This window comes from Phyllopteryx taeniolatus, chromosome 6 (assembly GCF_024500385.1).
Source record: "Phyllopteryx taeniolatus isolate TA_2022b chromosome 6, UOR_Ptae_1.2, whole genome shotgun sequence".
NCBI lineage: Eukaryota > Metazoa > Chordata > Actinopteri > Syngnathiformes > Syngnathidae > Phyllopteryx > Phyllopteryx taeniolatus.
In genome coordinates this window covers 32,034,125-32,055,935 of record NC_084507.1, presented here as the reverse complement: position 1 = coordinate 32,055,935, position 21,811 = coordinate 32,034,125, and the positions used below count along the sequence as shown (strand labels likewise).

The 21,811-nt window shown below is 48.4% G+C and overlaps 4 protein-coding genes across 4 annotated transcripts; 3 read left to right on the top strand and 1 right to left on the bottom strand.

Annotated features, from left to right (window-relative positions):
- The first annotated feature begins 749 nt into the window (after nt 1-749).
- Nucleotides 750-7,883, top strand: LOC133479843 (synaptotagmin-11-like). Its single transcript, XM_061777321.1, has 4 exons — nt 750-1,050; nt 2,274-3,199; nt 4,503-4,623; nt 5,185-7,883. Exons 1-4 carry the CDS (start codon nt 1,017-1,019, stop codon nt 5,493-5,495), a joined length of 1,392 nt encoding a protein of 463 aa, XP_061633305.1. The 5' UTR covers nt 750-1,016; the 3' UTR covers nt 5,496-7,883.
- A 657-nt stretch (nt 7,884-8,540) lies between these two features.
- Nucleotides 8,541-11,542, top strand: tmem242 (transmembrane protein 242). The gene is made up of 4 exons (XM_061777350.1): nt 8,541-9,028; nt 9,269-9,369; nt 9,784-9,921; nt 10,008-11,542. The coding sequence occupies exons 1-4, from the start codon at nt 8,935-8,937 to the stop codon at nt 10,116-10,118; spliced, it is 444 nt and encodes a 147-aa protein (XP_061633334.1). The 5' UTR covers nt 8,541-8,934; the 3' UTR covers nt 10,119-11,542.
- A 614-nt stretch (nt 11,543-12,156) lies between these two features.
- Nucleotides 12,157-17,179, bottom strand: zgc:153896 (uncharacterized protein LOC569930 homolog). The gene is made up of 5 exons (XM_061777335.1): nt 16,844-17,179; nt 15,540-15,685; nt 13,660-14,283; nt 12,606-12,834; nt 12,157-12,532 (listed from the first exon to the last, which is right to left on the bottom strand). Exons 1-5 carry the CDS (start codon nt 17,109-17,111, stop codon nt 12,462-12,464), a joined length of 1,338 nt encoding a protein of 445 aa, XP_061633319.1. The 5' UTR covers nt 17,112-17,179; the 3' UTR covers nt 12,157-12,461.
- A 1,739-nt stretch (nt 17,180-18,918) lies between these two features.
- On the top strand, nt 18,919-21,747 carry mrps12 (mitochondrial ribosomal protein S12). The gene is made up of 3 exons (XM_061777352.1): nt 18,919-19,072; nt 19,436-19,489; nt 20,912-21,747. Exons 2-3 carry the CDS (start codon nt 19,438-19,440, stop codon nt 21,292-21,294), a joined length of 435 nt encoding a protein of 144 aa, XP_061633336.1. The 5' UTR covers nt 18,919-19,072; nt 19,436-19,437; the 3' UTR covers nt 21,295-21,747.
- Nucleotides 21,748-21,811: the final 64 nt, after the last annotated feature.

Below are 21,811 nucleotides of genomic sequence, written 5' to 3'. Positions count from 1 at the left end.
ACAGAATAGACGACATTATAGGAAACCGTGCCCCAAAATGGCACATTACGAGACACAATAGGGGACACTGCCGATGAAATTGAATTCAGATTTTGTTTTTTACTGAGGAGACATGATTGGGTTATCATCCATCCATTCCGAGGTGGGGTCGCGGGGTCAGTAGCTTGAGCAGGGACGCCCAGACTTCCCTCTCCCCAGCCACTTTGTCCAGCTCTTCCGGGGCGATCCCGTGGGACGTGCCCGGAACACCTCACCGGGGAAGCGTCCGGGAGGCGTCCGAACCGCCTCGTCTGGCTCCTCTCGATGCGGAGGAGCAGCGGCTGAACTCTGAGCCCCTCCCCTGCGCAGGAAACCCATTTGGGCCGCTCGTATGCGGGAGTGCGACCCCTCTGTAGTTGGGACACACCCTCCCGGGTTCCCGTCACCCCAGTCCGCCGATCCGGAGGCGCTGTCCCCGATGTCCAAGCGATGTTGCGGAGGCGTGCCAACCGGGAGCGCAACATCCAGGGCCTTGAGGAAGTCCGGGCGAGCTTTTGAACCGCCTCGGTGACCTCCACCCCAGAGACCATCTCTATTCTAATCTATTATCTCTCCATTACAATGTATGTTTCGATCTCTTTTACTTGTTTCTGTCTTACATTGTGTTGGCATCCACGTGGACGACAAAGCAGGAATGTCGTAGCAGCAGAAACATGTTTTCGCCCTCGTCTGAGACGAAAAACTGGCCGCGAGTGAGATGTCTGCGCAATAAAGCATCTCGGGTAGGCCTCAGTGCGCAGACTCGCTGCATCCTTCGACGCTCGTCTGCGCTCGAGCATCACTCGGTCAAGAAGAGAAGAGACGACGCCCGATCCGAACAGGACCGGACCGTACCGGACCAAGCCCAACCAGAGCGCCCGGCGTCGTGTGGAGCTTTTGGGGGACTGGCTCGAGAGTGCGGATGTGAAGGAAAGCGAGCCTTCCTGGCCTTCCTCTTTCCTTCCTTCCTTCCTTCCTTTTTCTCTTCCCGTCACGAAATGGCGGACATGACAGAGCTGCGAGCCTCCTACGGTGAGTGAATCCGGCGTCGAGCCGGCCGGGCGTCGCCGTGCGGGGTGCCTCGGACGCCTTTGGCCTGTTGTCGTCTTCCCGGCTCGTTGCGCTTTGCGTCTGTCACGGGCGCCACCCAGTCGACGACCAGCCGCCATTTCGCCTCCCTTGTGCTTTTTTCGCAACATTTTTTCATCTCCTCGTCGTTGGTTGAACATCAAAATGTCGTCCAGATCACACAAGAACGCTTTGGGAGCTACATTGAGATATATATATATATATATATATATATATATATATATATATAACTATATATAGATTTATATATATATATATATATATATTTTTTTTTAAACCACCGTCGCTTTATTAGCTTCTCAAATGGCGGCTGTCAAAGGCAGATAATATATATTTCTTTCTTTTATTGACCCGCTCCGCACCTTAAAAATGTCGTCGTGGGCCTCGCGGTGACGTCATGTCTGTACGCGGCGGTCCCAGTGCGGGCGGCCATGAGCATGACGTCACCGTCGCTACTACACCGGGTGGTTTGTGCTGGCAATTATTCTCTCATTCTTACACTCCCCAATCACTAAATTGGCATTTTTATAAAAAGTGAGCTGCAAAGATGAAGGACAAAAAAGTCCGTTATGTATTTTGTTTCAATAATAGTTCAATAATAATGTCCACTAAAGTCCCTTTGTCGAGATGAAGGCGTCGGGAACGAGTGACTGATTCCGGTTTTATACGCACTTCTAAAAGAGCAAATTTGCGGAAATGTCCACCTAAAAAAATATATATTTTTTTTTGTGGCGACTTGGGAGTAGGAAATGAATGAATGACTGCGTTGGCAATCATTCACTCATTCCCTACTCCCCAACATTCCTAGGAAATCCCAATGGCGCATGACTGGTGAGTGTGGCCAGGAACCAAACAGCGGCGTGGAAAAGGGATGTGTGTGTGTGTGTGTGTGTTGCTAGGCAGCGAGCTGGCTCTTTGTCAGCACTTTGCAAAACATGTGACCGTGAATGAAGGAAGTGCTTGATTCTGATAGGCCGCAGACAAACTTGGTTTTGTGTGTCCGTGTGTGTGTGTGTGTGCTTCGCAAACGCATTCCCATCAGATTCAGAATCCTCTTCATTTTCCCGAGTTTGTCAAAAACACACGAGGAATTTGCCTCCGCGAGTCGGAGCCGCTCGCGTACGACACCGTTTGACGTCCCGGCTGACTTCCTGTTTGTCCCGCAGCCATGTCGCCGGTGCTGGCGGGCTTCCTGGGCGCGGGCGTTCTGGTGGCGGTGGTGATCGCGCTGCTTCTGCTCTGGTCCTTCTGCCAGCGCCGCTACCTGCGCGCGTCCGGACGCTACAAGCTGCACAGCGACCGCTACTGCGACGCCGAGGACCCCCCCTACAAGTTCATCCACATGCTGAAGGGGATCAGCATTTACCCGGAATCGCTCAGCGGCAGCAAGAGGATCGTGCGCGGCGGCAGGCGGGCCGAGCGGGACGGCGAGCGAGGCCGCGCAGGCGCGGCGGGGGGCGCGGTGCCGGCGGACGCCTCGAACAACGTCCTGGACGTCCGGGGTCAGCTTCAGATGAGCCGGTTGGCGGCGCCCGGCGGATCGGCCCGCGCCGGGTCCGGCCCCGCCCGCCTGGAGCGCGCGCTGCCCGTGCACGCCGACTACTTCCGCCAGGACGGCGGCTCGACCGGTGGCAGTCAGAGTGGCAGCGAGACGGCGTCGCCCTTCACGCCCGCCTCCTCGGAAGCGGAACCCGAAGCCGGTCTGGGCGCCGTCAGCCTCACCGTGGACTACAACTTCCCCAAGAAGGCGCTGGTGGTCACCGTGGTGGGCGCCCGGGGCCTGCCCGCTATGGACGAGCAGGCCGGCACCTCGGACCCGTACGTCAAGATGACCATCCTGCCCGAGAAGAAGCATCGCGTCAAGACCCGCGTGCTGAGGAAGACCCTGGACCCGCTCTTCGACGAGACCTTTACCTTCTACGGCGTGGCCTACAGCTCGCTGCCCGATCTCACGCTGCACTTCCTGGTGCTCAGCTGCGACCGCTTCGCTCGCGACGACGTCATCGGCGAGGCCGTGGTGCCGCTCGAGGGCGTGGACCCCAGCACGGGCCGGGTCCACCTGACCCGGCGCATCACCAAGCGGAACATGCAGGTGAGGAGACGCCGATCGTCGTCGCGTTCACGCCGACTGTGCCGTCTGCTGGCGCCTAGCTGCCTGTTCCCGTGGCAACCGTCCTCGAGTGACCAGACGATGTCGGGGTCAGACCGACGGTCTCGGTGGTCTCGGTCGACTCACCCGTTTGCGCCGATGACGCCCGATGCTATTGGACGGAACGCAATCGCATAAACAGCAGAAGTGACAACATCAGGCAACCGCACGCTAACCAGCAACCGGCTAACGAGCCGCTGGAAAAACGCCGGCGACCTCGTGCATCGAGAGCCCCTCGAACGAACGTTCCTCCTACACGCACCCCGACCCCCAAAGCGGCGCGTCGGCCAGTACGTGGAATGTTTTGAAAAATGTAAAAATGATGATCATAATAATAATAATAATAATGCGCTCAACGGGTTGGTTTCTACAATGATCGAGAAGAAATCCGTCCGACGTCCAGCACACGCGTCGGCGGAGCTCGCATATCCGTCTGCCCGCGTGCGTGTGCCCCCATCGAGTTCACCAAAATGACCTTAGATCACCTGCACCAAAAGGGGGGCGTGGTCCCGGTAGGGGCGAGTTTACACCGACACTGCCACCAAAATCTCACCGTGCCAAGCGCATCTCTGCGGGCATAACCTCACATGCGCGCCCAGCTCAGCGCAGGCCGGTCTGCCAAATTGGTAAACTGGCACGACAGCGCGACTAAAAAATAAGGTCTTTTTTATTTCACCAAAACAACAGCGCTCAAAGTACAAAAGACACTTTGAACACATTTCTGCAAGCGTTGCAACGCACGGGCCTTCGCGTTTGGCTTTCAGCAAAAAAAAAAGATGAAATAAGCATTGAAGCAAAATAATAACAATAATTGAAGCATATGACGAAATGACCGAAGTCGCTCGACTCACGGGCGCCCCAATTTACGAATTTTGGCAGTTTTGAACTTTTGCTTGGTTGATTTGTTTCGCTTTGTGTGGCGATGCCCTGGCGCGTGGGCAAGGAGAGCCGCAGTCGCGTTGATTGACTCATGAAGTGCTGCTGGAGGCCACAACTCACACCCAGATGCTCACACAAAGACTGAATCCACTTCCTGATGTCACTCACTATGCCACGCCCCTTAAAGGCACGCATCCAACAACGATCACACTTCATAAAAGCCGGTTTACGTCTCCGTGTTCTTTTTCGTGACATTGACGGCGGTTTGCGTTAGCGTCGTCGCGACGGCAGCGCTAACTCGTCGGGTCGCTCGCCGATGACATCGCGGAGACGGGAAGTGACTTTTTGTGCCGCGTTGTGTTGTCAGTGCGAGAGTCGCGGCGAGTTGCTGGCGTCGCTGTCCTACCAGCCGGTGTCTCATCGCCTGAGCGTGGTGGTCCTCAAGGCGCGACACCTCCCCAAGATGGACATCGCCGGACTGTCGGCCAGTGAGTCCGAACGCACACGCCTGCGGGAAATAAGATTCTGTCGTCCTCTGTGAAAGCAGACTGAATATCTTTTGTGTTTTTCAAAAGAAGACATTTGCGATTTTGATGTACCGGTGAAAGGTTTGGCGTACCTGTCGACAGTTTTGAAAGACTTACTTTCATGCGCATGTCAACCTATGTGGTAAGTCACGTCACCTTTTTGAGTAATTAAACATCGGAAAACAAACGTTTGTACAATAATGAAAGTAAAAAAACATTAGAGTTGAAAAGGTCAAGTGCATGTCAACTTAAATAATAAGTTTCTTTCCTCGTGGAAATTGGGATGTGAAGACAAATTCTGAATCAAATCCAAATTCCAAATTCTTTTGTCTATTTCGGCTTTTCAATAGGCGCGCCAAGCGCCCCCCGCTGGCCGGGAGGTGAATGGATTCAGAGGATTTGCTGAGTTGATATCGAATCGGGGGAAGGCGATATTGCAACGCGCGGACGAATCCGTATTTCGGGCCAGCTCGAGTCGGGAGCCCCGGTCGTCACGCTAACACTTCTCGCTGGCCTCCGCAGACCCGTACGTGAAGGTCAACGTGTTCTACGGCCGCAAGCGCATCGCCAAGAAGAAGACCCACGTGAAGAAGTGCACGCTGAACCCCGTCTTCAACGAGTCCTTCATCTACGACATCCCGCCCGAGCTGCTGCCCGAGATCTCCGTGGAGTTCCTGGTGGTGGACTTCGACCGCACCGCCAAGAACGAAGTCCTGGGCCGCCTGCTGCTGGGCCTGCACGGCGCCGCGCCCTCCGGCGCCGCCCACTGGCGGGAGGTCTGCGAGAACCCCCGCCGGCAGATCTCCAAGTGGCACAACCTCAGCGAGTTCTGAGTGCCGCGCAAAAGACGGACCGCTGTACAGAGCCCAGTGTGCGGCGTGCGCACGCACACACACACACACACGCACACACGCGCACACACACTTGTGATCCTACTCCTAAACACTCCACACACTCAACAAAATGCGCTTGTGCTCAGGAAGGTGTGTGTGTGCGCGTGTGTTGAAGAAGAAGAAAAGCAAGTCAGTGTTGTCCTCATGCAGTCGATTGCATGTCTTCATGAAGAGAAGAACAACATCCGCCCCCCACAAGCCCCCCCCACCACAGTCCTGACAATTCCCATCACGCTTTGCTGACGCCTGTGGTGAGCGTCGTTTTCCGAGCCCTTTGAGCATTTATCCGGATCCAGCTTAAGGGTCACGTACTAGTACACCCTTTGTCCTCACTAGTAAGACAGAGACTCTACAACTAATCGATCGTCAAATGAACCAACAGCTATTTTGACGATCGATGAATCGTTGACAGACCTTAACTTAAACTGCTGAGAGGCTGCAGCAGGAAATAGCCTCCGATTTCTGCACCGTCTTTTTTGTGTTTTTTCAAAATACGATAACATCTGCTTTTACTTTGGAAAACAGTGATCAACATTTTTGCTGATTTTCTGACATCTTACAGAGCGCAGCAGTCAAATTCATGCAAAACTAAATGTGATCTAAATCTGGTTTTTTCTTCTTTTTTTTTTTGCTGCCATCACTGTGAATAATGTAGTTCGTATTCGTACTAGTAGCCAAGAAGTCGCTCTCAGTTTCCAAAAGGTTACAAGGTCAAAAAACTCTATTGTTTTATTATACGATAAGATCAGATAAACAACAATAATCGGTTTATGAACAGTAATAAAAAAACAAACAACTTGAATGCAAAATAAATGTTGATCTGATCAATCGATGGAGTAATCGAGTGTAAAAATATTGGCTTGCCGCAGCCGTGTTTCCTCTCGTTGCAGTCGCACAACGTGGCGCCCGTTTCCTTACGAGTGAGGTCAAAGAGCGCGCTAGTACGCGGACATGGAACTGGATTTCCGGATAAATGCTGCAAGGGCTTTCGCGAGTGTCGGGTCTCTGGCGCGCAGGTAACAACGACGTGTAAATAAATTCCTGCGTGTGCTTGTTTGTAGCATGAATGACTTCCTCTCCGCTTTCTTTGGTCGCTTGTGTCGCAGCAAAGTTCGTCCGGGGCGCTCGGGGTCGCGAACCGCGATGCTAGTCGCCAGGCTAAGCTAACATCGCACGCGAACCCGCTCGTGAGCTCAAGGACAACTGGGGCGCCACCCGCAGGCGCATGACGTGACATGACGTGACTCCAAAGCTCATTAGACGCCCCTGTTCATATTGCGATGATGCTGTTGCTGATGATGATGTCATGACCGTGCGTGTGATGTAATGGCGTTGTTGATTCACTTCCGTGCTGACGAGCGGCGACGAGTCTCGGCTCGTGTGGGGAATCATTCCCTCGCCGCGACATCTTCACCGCTGTTGCGATGTGTAGTGAGTGTACCGGATACAAAATCCCGCGTAGTGATGAGGGAGTAGGGAATGAGTGAATGATTGCAAACACACCATCGAGAGATTTTGAAAGAGTGAATTGACGCTAGGGCTGAAACGACGAATCAAATACGCTCTAATCACTATAGAGGGATTTTTACATAATGAATCGAGGCTCGATAAGACTAACTGAGTTCAGTGGACCCCGCGTACTCTTGGCAAACATACTTGGCACAGAAAAGATGATTCTGATCCTGGTAAGGATTTTTCCATAGTGGACGCTAGGGTTGTAACACTTAATCGAATACTGGATTTTGACCGGAATACTCACTATGTCGGGATTTGGAGTGGACTTCGTAGTCACCTGTATAGTGCGCTATATAAAAATCCTCATATAGCGGTTCAGGAGTATTCCATGAATCGTTTCCACCCTCGAGTCAATTCGATATATATCCTGTTGTAGTGATTTGGGATTGGGAAATGAGTGAGCGACTCCCAACATCATTTGCTCCATTTGCTAGTGCGGCTCCAACGACCGGAGACAAATTCCTTGTGTGTCTTTGGGACATACTTGGCAAATAAAGACCATTCTGATTCCGATTCTGATGAACATTGTGCCAGCCGGTGGCGCTGTTCCCCTCTCGAAAAGCACACCGCGGCGTCTGTCCGCGCTCCCGCAAACATGACATCATCAGTCATGTGACTCGTGTTGATGGGCCTTTAAGCTCCTCCCCTTCCACGTGAGACGTGAACATAGAGACTCGACGTGTCGATTTTGTATCGAAGTTCTTCGAAACGCCTGATGGCCTGAAAGCTTTCCGTGCGTTGGAGCGCCCCCTGCTGTACACCCGAATGACGCTAACCTCCCCATTGACGTGCAAATAAAACAAGTTAGCCTGATGCCTCCTTTCTTCTTCTTCTTGCTCTTCTTTTTTGGTTTGCTCTGAGCGAGCCTATCTCAGCAATCTTCGGGCGAGAGGCGGGGTCCACCCTCAACTGGTCGCCAGCCAATCGCAGGCCACATCGAAACAAACGCACCCACATTCACACCTACGGGCAATTTAGTCTTCACACATAAACACACATATAATTTAAAAAAATAATTATTATCTGAACATTAAATTGATGGATAACTAGTTCTGAAATCGGAAGCCAGTAACAACTGGGCCACTATTATTCAATTTATTTAAAAAGGGGTATTGGTAACAAAAAAAAAAATGCTTGCAATATCTTATTATTTTGGCAAGTGTAAACAGTTTGCAATCTTGCTGTTTCAGCACAAAACATGAAGCCGATGCTGTCGATTTGCTTTTGCGGGCCACATAAAATGATGTGGCAGACCGGATCTGGCCCCTTGGCCTTGATTTTGACACCTGTGAGTGATCTGACCTAGTTTGTATTAACTTGGGTTGTTGTCCCCTTTAAATGCGACAAATATGCAAACAGAACAAATCAGAAAGGGCGCAAATACTTTTCACGGCGCGAACATAAGTATGACGCGTCAAGCTGAGATGTGAAAAGTTTCAAGTCGATTCGACGATCCATGTGAGGGGCGTGGCCTGACAAAGTGTGGCATCTCATAACAGCGCCACCCCGTGGCCATCGATGGAGTTACCATGTTTTGCGGAACGTTCCCGTCACGTGTGCATGCAGCGCTTCAGCAAGACGAAGTGATGAAAACAGTGGCCAGCGTTGCATCATGGGTAAAGCAAGAGGAAGTCAAGCCAACCAAGAAGATTGCGCGATGTGAATGAGCGAGCCCGCCACCCGCGGAACGATAACATAGCATACACGGTTTGCGTGTATCTGTCTCCTTTAGTTTTTTCCGTGAAAATTAAGGGTCAATAACGGTTGTTAGAAAAATAAATAAAGAGCGAGAAAGAAAGGAAAACGTCGGATTTTATTTTCATTTTCTATTGGTTCCGGGCTCTTGTTTCTGTCCGGTGACGTGATGCTGACGGACCAACTCGACATGTCTGCAGCGGATGAAAAACTCGTCAAAGTGTCTCAAAATGAGGACGAGGACAAACTGCAGCTGATTAAAGGTGAAGATTTACACGTTGAATGTGTGTGTCGGTTCTAAGGTTGACAGTTTGCTGCTCTTTGTTGACGTGTATTATTTTTGCGAAAGGTTAGCAGTGTCGCTCTTGACGTTTTCCATTTATTCTCGTGACACACACGTGCAGACGAACAAAAGCACACTTTGAGGAGACCTTGTGTTTTCAAAGTCGACGTGTTGTCAAAGGTGGTGAAGGTGTGCCACGTTTTGTGCTTGGCGTGTGCAGGTGCCGTCTTCCTGGGCACGGTTTCGTCTTTGGGCCTCATTGCGGGCTTCGGATCCACTTTGGCTTTGGCCAAGAAGAACAACCCCGACTGCTTCGCTAAGGTAACACAACTTGGATGCTGCATGACCACTTCCGGTTCCCAGCACGCCAGCTTTCAACGCCACTTCCTGTTTGGGTGAAACTTCTCGATTATTACCGCAATAATTAACGTGATCGTCACGATCATCATCGTCATGTCTGAGTAGTTTTTTTTGTCAGGATGATTATTATTATTTTTTTAAATCTATATTTTTAAGTGGGTTCCATAGCTCAAAATGTGTCCCTGCTGACGTGCACTTATTACACGAACAACATGGCTGCCAACAGAGTGGAGGTAGTTTTAAAACATTTTTAAAAAATTATCCTATTTAGTCATTGACTGGCAGCCATTTTCTAAGCAGGCTTCTCCATATTGCCAGCAGTTCTGAGAGATTTTGACCCACAGAATATTTTGTTCTGTGCGTTTTCCACGGCAGGGCGCCACGGCCACGGCGGCGCTGCCCGAGAGCGGCGCGGCGCTGGCCCTGCGAGCGCTGGGCCGAGGCTCGTTGTACGCGTGCTGCGGCGTGGGCCTGCTCGGCTTCGGCGTGTGGAAGCTGCTCGGCGTTCGCGGCGTACGTCGCCGTCCGCCTCGTCAACATTCCTGCGAGTTTTCGCACGGAAGGGAAACGATGACATGAAAATGTCCCTGTTCTTTCAGCTGTCCGACTTCCGACAGAAAATGTCGTCGTTGTTCCCGCCCGTCCCCAAGTCGGACGCGGTCCCGGGATCTGATCCGCAAGAATTGGACTCGCTCTTCAAGTCCAAGTGACGGAACCTGTTGGCATGCATCTGAAAGTGACTTATGAGAAGACTGGTGGTGCTTTCGAGGACTCGTGGTGCGTTCAAGGACTCGTTTGAGGACATTTTCTGTTTGTGGTTAACTTCACACCTGTCACACATCAACCCTTGGTTGCTTGTTGATGTTATCGTACAAATACGCGGAATATGAATACATCACTGTATACTTTGCAGTGGATATAAAAAGTCCACACACCCCTGTTCCATGCCAAGTTTTTGTGAACTAAAAAAATGAGACCAAGAAGAATCATTTCAAAACTCTTTCCTCCACTGATGTGACCTTTAACCTGTAGTACTCAAATATATTTTCGAGAGGGAAAGTATTGTACAAGTGTACACACCCTCTTATATATGTGGCAGTCTTCAGAATTAACCAATCACATTTAAGCTTCAGTTAAATGGCTGTCAGCCCACACCTGCCACCGTTTTAAAGTGCCTCGGATTTATCAAACTTTCTTTTACCCAAATGCTTTTGGGAGATTTTGTCCTTTTTTTTTTTTTGCCACCTTACCTACTTGGTTGCCCAGACATGAAGAAGACGGGAGATTGTTGTCACATGTAATGAATAGCCAGTTCGCCTTCTTGCCAGACATTTCTGCAGCACCTTCAATGTTGCTGTCGGCACCTTGCCAGCCTCCCTCACCGCTTTTCTCGTGGTCTGTCCATCAATTTGGAAGAGACGTGGAGTTCTTGGTAATGTCACTGCTGTGCCATATTTTCTCCACTTGCTAATGACTGTCTGTTTTCACTCTGTCCCATGGTCTATGTAACGCCTTTGAAATTATTTTGTATAAGGACCGTGGCTTGTGCTGTAAGGTGTGACTACAAAAATGTAAGGAAAAGCCTACCTGAACATCTGAACTTTAGTTGGGGTTAGGCCAATTATATATTACTGGTGCACTCACTGTAGTAGTCTCGCCACGCTGCACTATTTGCATATCTGTTGTTGACCGATACTGGCCACTCATGCCAGAGTAGCATCTGCTCCATTTGCACACTGATTGAGGAGTATCTGCACCATTTGCACAATCAACATTGTCCCAGATTATCGTACTACTCGCTTGAAGTCTCGGCGCCCTTTGCACAATGCTCATTGCGCCGGACTGTAGCTATACGAGTCATTCAAACTGCTCTAAGTGCTAGAGGACTCTGCATCTTTTTGCACAATTGTCCCCAAAAAAATTATAATAATTGTACCGGCGTTACCAGATAACTAGCAACCCTTTGTTGCGCAGTGACTGTTTTTCTCAATGTCTTTATGTCTCAAAGTGTTCTCTGTCAATTGAATGTCTGTCGTCGTACTCGAGCGGCTCCAACTACCGCAGACAAATTCCTTGTGTGTGTTTTTTGGACATACTTGGCAAATAAAGCCGATTCTGATCAAAGGCACTGTAATTGGTGGCAGATGTGTGCTGACTTTGATTGGTTAATTCTGAACATAGCCACACCCCCAGTTGTAGGAGGGTGTGTACACTTGTGCAACCACATTATGCCAGTTTATTTTTTACTGATTTTCTCTCGCAATTGAATTAGGTTATAAATCACATTTATAGTGCAAAGAGTTTTGAAATCAGTAATCTTGACGAATTTGATATGACAAAAAAGCTGGCATTTGAACAAGGGCGTGTAGACCTTTTCTATCCACTGTAGTGGCGGGCAAGTGAAGCCTCATGAAGCACTGAGACTTTCCTAACAATTGTGCCGCAAAAGATTCAAAGCTTCAAGACTTCAGTGACGGTGACATCTGGTGGACAACTGAAGCCATAGCAACCTCTAACGAGCACGACTGAAGCACTGCTGCTGCTGGCACCGCTTCCCATTACAGAAGTCAAAGTTCAGAAAAGTCTGTATGCTCATTCGTTTTGTTCAGTCATACCAAATAATGATTATATCGTCATTACAATAAAATATGCAGACGCTCTAGAACGTCGTCGGTCACGTGACACTGGTGTTTCGATACAGCGTTTTGAATCACGCCGCTTCAGGAAGAGTGACACAAGCTCCAAAGCCTCGCTATCATTTGCCCAGCGCAAAACAGCTGTTTTTATCTGCAACTTTGTGTACAGGAGTACCAAATAAATAATAAAAATCATACAAATCTCATTTCTGTCTTCACATTTGACAGCTCTTCACATGCAAACTTGTTCTGCTTGTTCTTTGATTGTTAGTCGATTATGTCCAGTAGATGGTGGCGTCATTGCGGATCTTTTGTTGGAATCTGGATCTGGAGAAAGGACTTCGGATCTTGCAGACTGGACCAGGGTATGGTAGCATCATCCTGGATCTGGAGATGGGATCTCGGAGGTTTGGCGTGTTAGAGCATCAGCGTGGAAATGAAGATAAAGGTTGTCATCATCAGTGACGTTTGAGTCATTTGAGGTCCTCCTGCCAGACAAGAGACAAGATTAAGACGGTTTTCATGAAGTGGCCGCACGTGGTCTAGTTTCCTGGTCCTCACCACTGTGGGACGTGATGAGCATGTTCGCGATGTGCTCCAGGGATCCGTTGTTGGGCTCTGCTCGGATGTCGAGCAGCTGGCACATGAGCGGATAAATGTGAACGCTGTCGAACGGCTCGGCCAGGAAGTTCTTCTTGAAGTCAGGTCCGAAGGCCCTGAAGATCATCTTCATGTCCATCTCGCCGTTGTGGAAGCCGTGGTCGCCTTTGTTCACATACACGATAAATCTCTGGCACGGGAAAAACGCCGTTGAGCGGTTAATGACGTTAGCGTTCTCAAGGCGAAGAGGCTACCTACATTAGCATGTTGATGTCAGAACAGTTAGCTACATTAGCATGTTGACATGGAAGCAGCTAACTACATTAGTATGTCTACATTAGCATGTCCACGTTACAGCAGTTAGCTACATTAGCATGTTGACATTTGAAATCAGTTAGCTAGTTAGGGGATGCAGTTAGCTATAATAGCATGTCTACATTAGCATGTTGACGTTGAGCAGTTAGCTACATTAGCAAGTTGACAGGAAAGTAGTCAGCTAGATTAGCGTGCAGCATTTTGAGGATGACACTGTTGTTAGGATGTTGACATTTTACCATGTTGACATTTTACCAGTTCGCTCCATTAGCTTAGCTAGAATGTTATGATAGTAGCATGTTGACGTGGAAGCAGTTTGCTGTATTAGAATGTACACATTAGTATGTTGCCATGAAAGCAGATAGCTACATTAGCATTTTGATGTGGTAAAAGCAGTTACATTAGCATGTTAACGTGGAAGTGGAAGCCCTCAGCTCCACTAGCATGTACACTACAGCATATTGCCATAAAACAGTTTGCTAGAGTAACATGTTGATGTGAAAGTGGTTAGCCACTTTAGCAGATTGATTTGAAAGTGAAAGCAATTAGCATTAGCTGACTGAAAAAGTTGAGGTTGAATGCAGCATGCTAATGTAGCTAACTGCTTTCCATTTTGACACGCTAATGTGACTAACTGCTTCCACATCGTGCAAGCCAACCTGAAAGTGAACGTAGTTAGCATGAGCATCAGCACACTGACCGAGTTGAGGTTGAAGCCGAGGTCCGCTACCACGACGACGGGCGGCAGGCGTCGGCTGCGCGCCAGGTGGAAACTCTCGGGCATGTCCTCCTTCCTGTAGACGGTCAGGTTGGGAGCCTTAGCTAGCGCCTCCAGTACTTCCCCCTCCTTCCCCGGCCGCGGCGTCAGGATCCCGAATCCGCCGTAGTCCAGAATCTCGAAGCTGGCTAGCTTGAGCAGATTCAGGTACTTGTTGAGCACAATTTCGTCCACCAGGGGGCGCTTCTTGATGGTGGTCATGCCGTGGTCGGACGTGATGATGACGTTGAGGCTGGCGTCCAGCTTGTGCCGCCCGATGGCTTCCCGCAAGTAACCCACCGTGCGATCGATCTGCCGGATGATGGCCTTCCGGTCCGGGTGGTCTGGACCCCGGGTGTGGCCCACATTGTCGGGCTCGCCGTAGTACAAGGTGACCAGGTCAAAGTCCTCCTCGGAGAACCAGCTCAGAACCGTGTCGATGTTGTGCTGCCACTCTGTCTCGTTGTCGTCGGGGTAGCCCTGCTCCTCCACGACGGCCCGGTTCACCGCCTGGCCACTGTAGTTGGCACCACCTCCGGGGTAGTAGAAAGAGGCCGTTTTCAGACCCTGGGACACACGAAAACTTTCATTTATGTTGCTTAGCATGCTAACTTGATAGGTTCAACATGCTAATGTAGCAAACTGCTAGCCCGGTACCAGACACATTCAGCATGCTAATGTAGCTTACTGTAAAACAGTGATTCCCATCTGGTAGGCCAGGAACCAAAGTGGGTCGCGGACCCATTTTCAGCGGGTTGCGGACAGTTAGTTAAAAATGACATGTACAGGAATCTTAGTTTGATTTCTCGAGTAGCCTACAATACAGAGGTGTACCAAGTCTCCACATGGGACATATTAGCTCAGCGACAGACATTGTAGCTGCCTCGCCCTTTGCCCACTAGTTTACGCCATAAACAAATACAGTGCAGCCTAGCCTCCGGCTAGCAGAGGTTATGGCGGGCAATCTTCTTTTGGCGGTAGCCTAAGTCAAACTCAATTTGAAACTGCATTTTAAAAATATATAATGTACTGTACATGTGTTTTTATATGCTATTTAAAATAAATAAATAAATAAATGCTTTACCTTTCTTAACTTCTATAAAAGTGGGTCATGACTTTACAACAATAGGAAAATGTGGGTCCTATGGTGACAACAGTTGAAAACAGTTCAGTTACGTCACTGAATGTCATTGGCAGGCTAATGTAGCTAACTGGTAGCCTTACACCAGTTGTTTTGCTGGTAAGCCAGGAGTGTAGAGTACATCTCGCCGCCTAAAACATCAGCAGTTGCCTCTCGTCTGGCAGCTGTCGATGTCCATTATAAATAGCCGAAGGTCAACACAAGTTCACATGGCTGTTGGATCATTATTGTAAAGAAATCCACTACACTAACATCATGCCATCAGCATGCTGCTGTTGCCATCTTTGACATGCTAATTTAGCTAACTATTAGCCTAGCTACAGCATACTGTACTGTCAACCTGCTAATGTGTCTAACATCATCATCTGACACGTTCATCATGCTAATGTAGTTAACATTATCATCATCATCATCTTGACACGATCATCATTCTAATATGGCTAACATAACATCCTCTTCTGACATGTTCATCATGCTAATGTGGCTAACAGAACATCATCAGACATGTTCGTCATGCTAATGTGGCTAACAGAACATCATAATCATCTGACACGTTCATCATGCTAATGCGGCTAACGTAACATCATCATCATCATCATCCTCTCACATGTTCGTCATGCTATTATGGCTAATGTGAGTCATTGATTGAGCGGTTAATGTTAGATTGACAGCTGTCTGTCACCTGGTTCTGCGCCGTTATCCAGAGTGGCAAAACGCCGTTGTCCCACCACTCGGAGCGCTTGAGGGTCTCCTTGTGAGGAACCTTCTGGTTGGTCCGCGGGTTGAACATCATGTTGTGGACCACCTCGTGGTCCTCCACCCAGCGGCCTGAACAAGAAGATGATGAAGAAGATGGACATGGTGATGAACATAAACCGAGGAACATTTGGGAGGTGCACATGAAGCTTGATGATGTCACACTTGTAAACCAATCAGTTAACACGGTTGATTTTCATTTGTTACCAAGCTAAGCTCACAAATCAAACCGCCAGGACAGGACAGGACAGGGCATGAACAGACAGGACAGGACAGGACAGGAGAAGGACAAATCTGATCAGAACACAACACAACAGGAGCTGGTGTGATGACAGGACAGGACGAGATTTGACACGACAGACAGGAAAAGGTGTGTCATCATATGACAAGATACGATACGTTTGATCATATTACTCCGATACTGTCCAACTTGCTTTGGCTGCCAGTCCACTTCAGATGCGATTTTAAGGTTTTGTTACTGACCCATAAAATATGACATGGCTTAGTACCCTCTTACCACGCTGATTTAGTTGTACCGTATGTTCCGTCCCAAAACCTACGCTCGCAACGTGCTGGGCTTTTGGTGACTGAGAGCCAGAAAGAAGTCTGCAGCTTCTCGAGCCAGCAGATATTAGAGCTGCTACCTCAGTAGAAATGTTTCAATCTTGACTTCAGTCTAATTTTTACACTTTGGCATTTAGTTAAAGTACACGGAGGCCTGCTTTCCTGCAGCAAGTCTTATCTCCACCCCGAGGTGACAATGACCGAATCCGAGGCTGTTGCTTCACGGATTCTGCAGCCACCATCTGGGACAAGATCGGTGGTGGACCACTTCCCCGGAGTCGCTGCTGCGGAAGATTCTGCTCCGAACGACTGGAGCGACCTGGTCGTCCTGAAAGAGGGGATCCGTCCGCCTGGTCCCCTCTCTAGCTTCAATCGTCATGCTTCAATCGACCCTCGAGGTCAAGTCAACTCCTGACAAGTTCAAGTCTGCTTTGTGGAAATGGCTTTCTTCTCTCTCTCTTACCCAACCGGTCTTAGGTCTGCTTGAGGTTTCTTCCCAAGAGGGAGTGTTCCTTGCTCATGTGAGGTTCAGTGGGTCTTCATGTGTAAAGTGCCCTGAGACAACTTCTGTTGTGATTTGACAGACAACCGGAGAGGAGCGGATATGACGCCACAGGACAGATGACAGAACGGGACAGGACTGAGTGCGTGAGATTGTGGGCCGACCTGTGATGGTGGTGAAATGCGACGGTGAGGTCATGGTGAGCATGGGCGGCGTGATGTACTTGGCCTTGACGCCGTCCCGCGCCAGCCGGTCCAGGTTGGGCGTGTCCACGTCCTGGTCGTAGTCCCAACGGAAGCCGTCGAAGGAGATCAGCAGAAGACGCTTCCCGGTCCCGGTCCCGGTCCCGGTTGTGCTGCCGGTCGGGTTAGCGCAGGCCCCAGCCAAAAAAGTGGCGAAGAGGAGAACGGCTCGCAGCCTGGCGCCCGCCATTGAGTTGCGATTGTGAGCGGGCGCGGCGGCTCACTGATAAATATCTGCTGATGATTCAACCGGACCTTGGACTCATCTTTGCAAGCACGCACACGATGACTGCATTCTCTTTGCACGTGAATCATCCATCAATGCGATGATGTCATAACCATTAGCCTTGACTCCGTCTCAAGGTCAAATTTGGGCTCCTTCCTTCACGTTTGAAGTTCATTTAATGTATTCATTAATGGCAGTTTCAATAATGCAATTAGGATTAATATTTTACATTTACAATTAAAATACCCAAATTAGGTTCTTATGTAGCCTTGACGCATTTCATTACATTTTAATGTATGAAATTATGATCAATTAAAGTTGATGTGATGCAAATTAAGTTTCTCACAATGGATTTGACACTTTTCCCATTTTAATATACAAAATTATAATTCATAAAATAATGTCATACAAATGAAGTTCATGGAAGTAGGTTCAAGACATTTGTAGTTACATTTAAAATTCTTGTTAAAAGTAAAAACGTGATCTTAAAAAAAAATCACACAAATTAAGACTAGATTCAACATAATTAAATGCGCTTTTAGTTTAATTAACATAATTCGTAGGGATGTCCCGATCCGATCGCGTGATCAAAAATCGGGTCATCGCGTGATTTTCACCTGATCGAGATGAGGTGAAAAAGGTTTTATACAAAACAATGTAACTTTTCGGGGTATTTTTAGTACCGATATAATATATGTGACTCACACACAAACATAGTCTCTGCCCTCCCTGAGTTAAACTGAACGCGCAACAAAAATAATTACATCGCATATTTAAATACAAGACACACATGATCGTTTTAGAAATCGCCGGCATAACGCTAACAGTTGAAAACCCCATCGACGGAAAAGCTAGATTTAGCATTAGATCACGGGTAGGATTTACCTTGAAATCACAAATATTTATACACAAACTCCGTCGTAACACATACAGGCACGCAATATAACAATACTCACTGGGATTTATTATTCCTAATGTGTGAAAAACTAGTTAAATAATTTTTTTTTATCGTGACGTTTTATTTATTTTGTTTTTTATTTTTTACTGCAAATGTAGCTCCATTCTTGCATCGCACCATACTGCCCCTGAGAGGCCAAGGCACGCACAGCAGGAACAGCAGATACAGTCATTTTCCCCACTGAGAGAGAGAGAGAGAGAGATACATATATATATATATATATATATATATATATATATATATATATATATATATATATATACATATATATATATATATATATATATATATGTGTGTGTGTATCAGATCAATAATAATAAATGTCTTAAATGTTTCTTTAAAAACTAGTTGAGACGTTATTTCCATAGATATGAATGGGTAAATACGTCAGCGCAAGGAATCAGCCCGGGAAACAGACGTGCCTATATATCGGCCATGTTGGAGAGGTCGAGGTTCCCATAGGAGGCAATGCATGGACGCTGAAATTAACTTGCCTATTCCTCAATCGATTCTTATGAGGGTTAATATTTGTCAACGCCAAAGCCTATGCTATCAATAAACAGCATTTTGTTTTTAAATAAAAAAGATTAAAATCAAATATGTTTTTTTTCATGACTTACAGTTCCCTTATCGTAATTGGGCGCCGTTTTACGCCATGCAGCGCAATGAACCGGCATCATTGGTCTTTTGGTTTTCTTGCCGTACACGCAGTGAAAACTTTTGCCTCCTGTTGCAGTCGGCGCGGAGCTCGAAATGGGCGTGTCGTATCTAGTACCATTATATATCTGTGGTTATTCCACTATGAGGCCATGGTTTCCTTTTCGCAATGACCCGGAAGTCATCGTGCTTTGACGACTGATTTCCGGTAACTTTCTCACTCGGCTTTCCCGGTCAAAGGAGACTTATGTTGTGTTTGGAGTGTGGACGTTTGATCGTGGTTCGAGTCCTGTGTAGACGTCACACCAAGGTACGTTGGTGCCGTTAGGACGACTTCCCTCGTCCTCAACACGAACAGAATATCAAAAGTACTTTGAGGACATTCCGTGAGACATACGCTCTGCTATCTTTTCGGAACTAATCATAATTGGTTTAGTAAGAGTAAGCGCAAATATGACATTTGTGATGAAATGGGATTCATTACGAGAATGAATGATGCAGTTTCTGACCATCTTTCTAAATTATGCAATGTTATACAAACGTTGCATGCCGCAGCTTGGATATGTAAATTGTGTATAAAACACGAGTCGTTTCATCGAGTAAAAGAAACACAATGTATCAATTAGTACCAAATGGAAGTTTGTGTGATGAAACCTATTTTGGTGTCTTCTAGTGATGTCGCTGTTGCAAGGTTTCCGGTTGACGGCGCTCACCACCTTCCTTCAAGGCAAGTCGCAATAGTCTGGCTTTTAATACTCATAATGTGTTCATCCTCATAATTGGTTTTTGCTTCATATAATATTTATGCAGCGGTACCTTGACTTACAAGTTGAACTAGTTCTGTGACCAAGTTGGTCACTCATATTAGCCGTGTGTATAAACTCAAATGTACACATTGCAAATAATTAAAATGCCATTCATCAAAAAAAAAAACACCATGACAATTAGTTTTTTTTAATAAAGAGAAATGGCAATGTGTTATATTAAAACAACAAGAGAGGATGTAAACAAATAAACTGGTTTATAAACGGTGATTAAGCCAAAAGTCACACACACTGTGATGTGTACCTTTAAGGGGCGTGTCCTAGTGAATGACATCAGGAACTAGGCTGGTTTGTCGGCATGTGAGGTCGGGTCGCGGGGGCAGTAGCTTTAGCAGGGACGCCCAGACTTCCCTCTCCCCAGCCACTTCCCCCGGCTCTTCCGGGGGGGGTCCCGAGGCGTTCCCAGGCCAGCCGAAGGACGTAGTCTCTCCAGCGTGTCCCGGGTCGTCCCCGGGGTCTCCTCCCGGCGGGATGTGCCTGGAACACCTCACCGGGGAGGCGTCCGGGAGGCATCCGAATCAGATGCCCGCGCCACCTCAGCTGGCTCCTCTCGATGCGGAGGAGCAGCGGCTCTACTCCGAGATCCTCCCGGATGACCGAGCTTCTCACCCTATCTCTAGGAGAGAGCCCGGACACCCTGCGGAGGAAACTCATTTGTATCCGGGATCTCGTTCTTTGGGTCACGACCCACAGCTCGTGACCAAAGGTGAGGGTAGGAACGTAGATCGACCGGTAAATTGAGAACTTCGCCTGTCGGCTTAGCTCCTTCTTCATCACAACGGAGCGATACAAAGTCCGCATCACTGCAGCGATCCGCCAGTCAATCTCCCGTTCCGTTCTTCCCTCACTCGTGAACAAGACCCCAAGATACTTGAACTCCTCCACTCGGGGCAGGATCTCATCCCCGACCTGGAGAGGGCACGCGCCACCCTTTTCCGACCGAGGACCACGGTCTCAGATTTGGAGGTGCCGATTCTCATCCCGGCCGCGTCACACTCTGCTGCGAACCGCTCCAGTGAGAGTTGGAGATCACGGCTTGATGAAACCAGCAGAACCACATCATCTGCTAAAAGCAGAGATGCAATGCTGAGGCCACCAGACCGGACCCCCTCTACACCTCGGCTGCGCCTTGAAATTCTGTCCATGAAAGTTAGGAACAGAATTATTGGAACAGAGGGTTATTGTTGGTTGTTTAAATGTCATAGTCTTTTTCTCATGTTTTAATGTGTAAAAAAAATAAATAAAATTGTCCGATGAATCGTTCGGGCCCAATTTGTAAGTCAAGGTACTGCTGTATTCATGCGCGTGCGTGTGTGCGTGTGTAGCATCCCAGCGTGGCTGCGCGTGGACACGCCCCCTCCTGAGCCGGCCCATGGCCACCCTCAACCAGATGCACCGGCTGGGCAAACCCAAGACGCCCCCCAAACCCTTGGGCGCCACCTTCGGGCAGCCGCAGATGAAGGCGGTCATCCTGAAGACCATGATCCGCAAGCCCAAGAAGCCCAACTCGGCCAACAGGAAGTGCGCCCGCGTGCGCCTCTCCAACGGCAAGGAGGCGGTGGTGTTCATCCCCGGCGAGGGGCACAACCTCCAGGAGCACAACGTGGTTCTGGTGCAGGGCGGGCGCACGCAGGACCTGCCCGGCGTCAAGCTCACCGTCGTCAGAGGAAAATACGACTGCGCGCACGTGGTCAAGAAGAAACAGTGAACGTGGCGCCGCCGCCGCCTGGATGCATGGAGAAACACTCAACTTGCAAAAAGTTGGGGAAATTGAGTAGAGGGGTGCGATAAGTCATCGATTAATTGACAACTAAGTCATTATCAAAGTAATGGACCACTATTTTGTTCAGCAGTTCATTGTTTCGAGACCCTCTCAACAGTCGCTGAACTTGTGTGTTTGACACGCTAAATAAACAGGACAACGTTTGGATGACTTGATGGTTTGAAGCCAATTTGTTTTCTTTATGGCTGGTGTGTTCAAACTTAAGTTTAATACATGTACTATATATGATTTATTTATACAAATGTGATGTATGTAAACACGAAGGAAGCCTAAATATCGACTGTTGTCATGTCATGGTACTTGCCGATGGAGCTGGGGAAACCCCTTCATACACACACGCACGCATTTTTGTTATGTGGTAATAAAAAGGTGACAGTTTGCTATGTAATTAAGTCATTATTATAAAGTCCATATAACGTTCCCTGCCATTGAATGGAGACCA

Coding starts and splice junctions, on each gene's coding strand:
- zgc:153896 (XM_061777335.1), bottom strand. CDS start 17,111: ATGGCGGGCGCCAGGCTGCGAGCCGTTCTCCTCTTCGCCACTTTTTTG. Junction 15,686..16,843: donor GCATTTCACCACCATCACAG/GTCGGCCCACAA, acceptor CTTCTTGTTCAG/GCCGCTGGGTGGAGGACCAC. Junction 12,533..12,605: donor GCTCATCACGTCCCACAGTG/GTGAGGACCAGG, acceptor CTTGTCTGGCAG/GAGGACCTCAAATGACTCAA.
- tmem242 (XM_061777350.1), top strand. CDS start 8,935: ATGCTGACGGACCAACTCGACATGTCTGCAGCGGATGAAAAACTCGTC. Junction 9,029..9,268: donor CAAACTGCAGCTGATTAAAG/GTGAAGATTTAC, acceptor TGGCGTGTGCAG/GTGCCGTCTTCCTGGGCACG. Junction 9,370..9,783: donor ACCCCGACTGCTTCGCTAAG/GTAACACAACTT, acceptor TTTCCACGGCAG/GGCGCCACGGCCACGGCGGC.
- mrps12 (XM_061777352.1), top strand. CDS start 19,438: ATGTCGCTGTTGCAAGGTTTCCGGTTGACGGCGCTCACCACCTTCCTT. Junction 19,490..20,911: donor GCTCACCACCTTCCTTCAAG/GCAAGTCGCAAT, acceptor GTGCGTGTGTAG/CATCCCAGCGTGGCTGCGCG.
- LOC133479843 (XM_061777321.1), top strand. CDS start 1,017: ATGGCGGACATGACAGAGCTGCGAGCCTCCTACG. Junction 1,051..2,273: donor AGAGCTGCGAGCCTCCTACG/GTGAGTGAATCC, acceptor TTTGTCCCGCAG/CCATGTCGCCGGTGCTGGCG. Junction 3,200..4,502: donor TCACCAAGCGGAACATGCAG/GTGAGGAGACGC, acceptor TTGTGTTGTCAG/TGCGAGAGTCGCGGCGAGTT.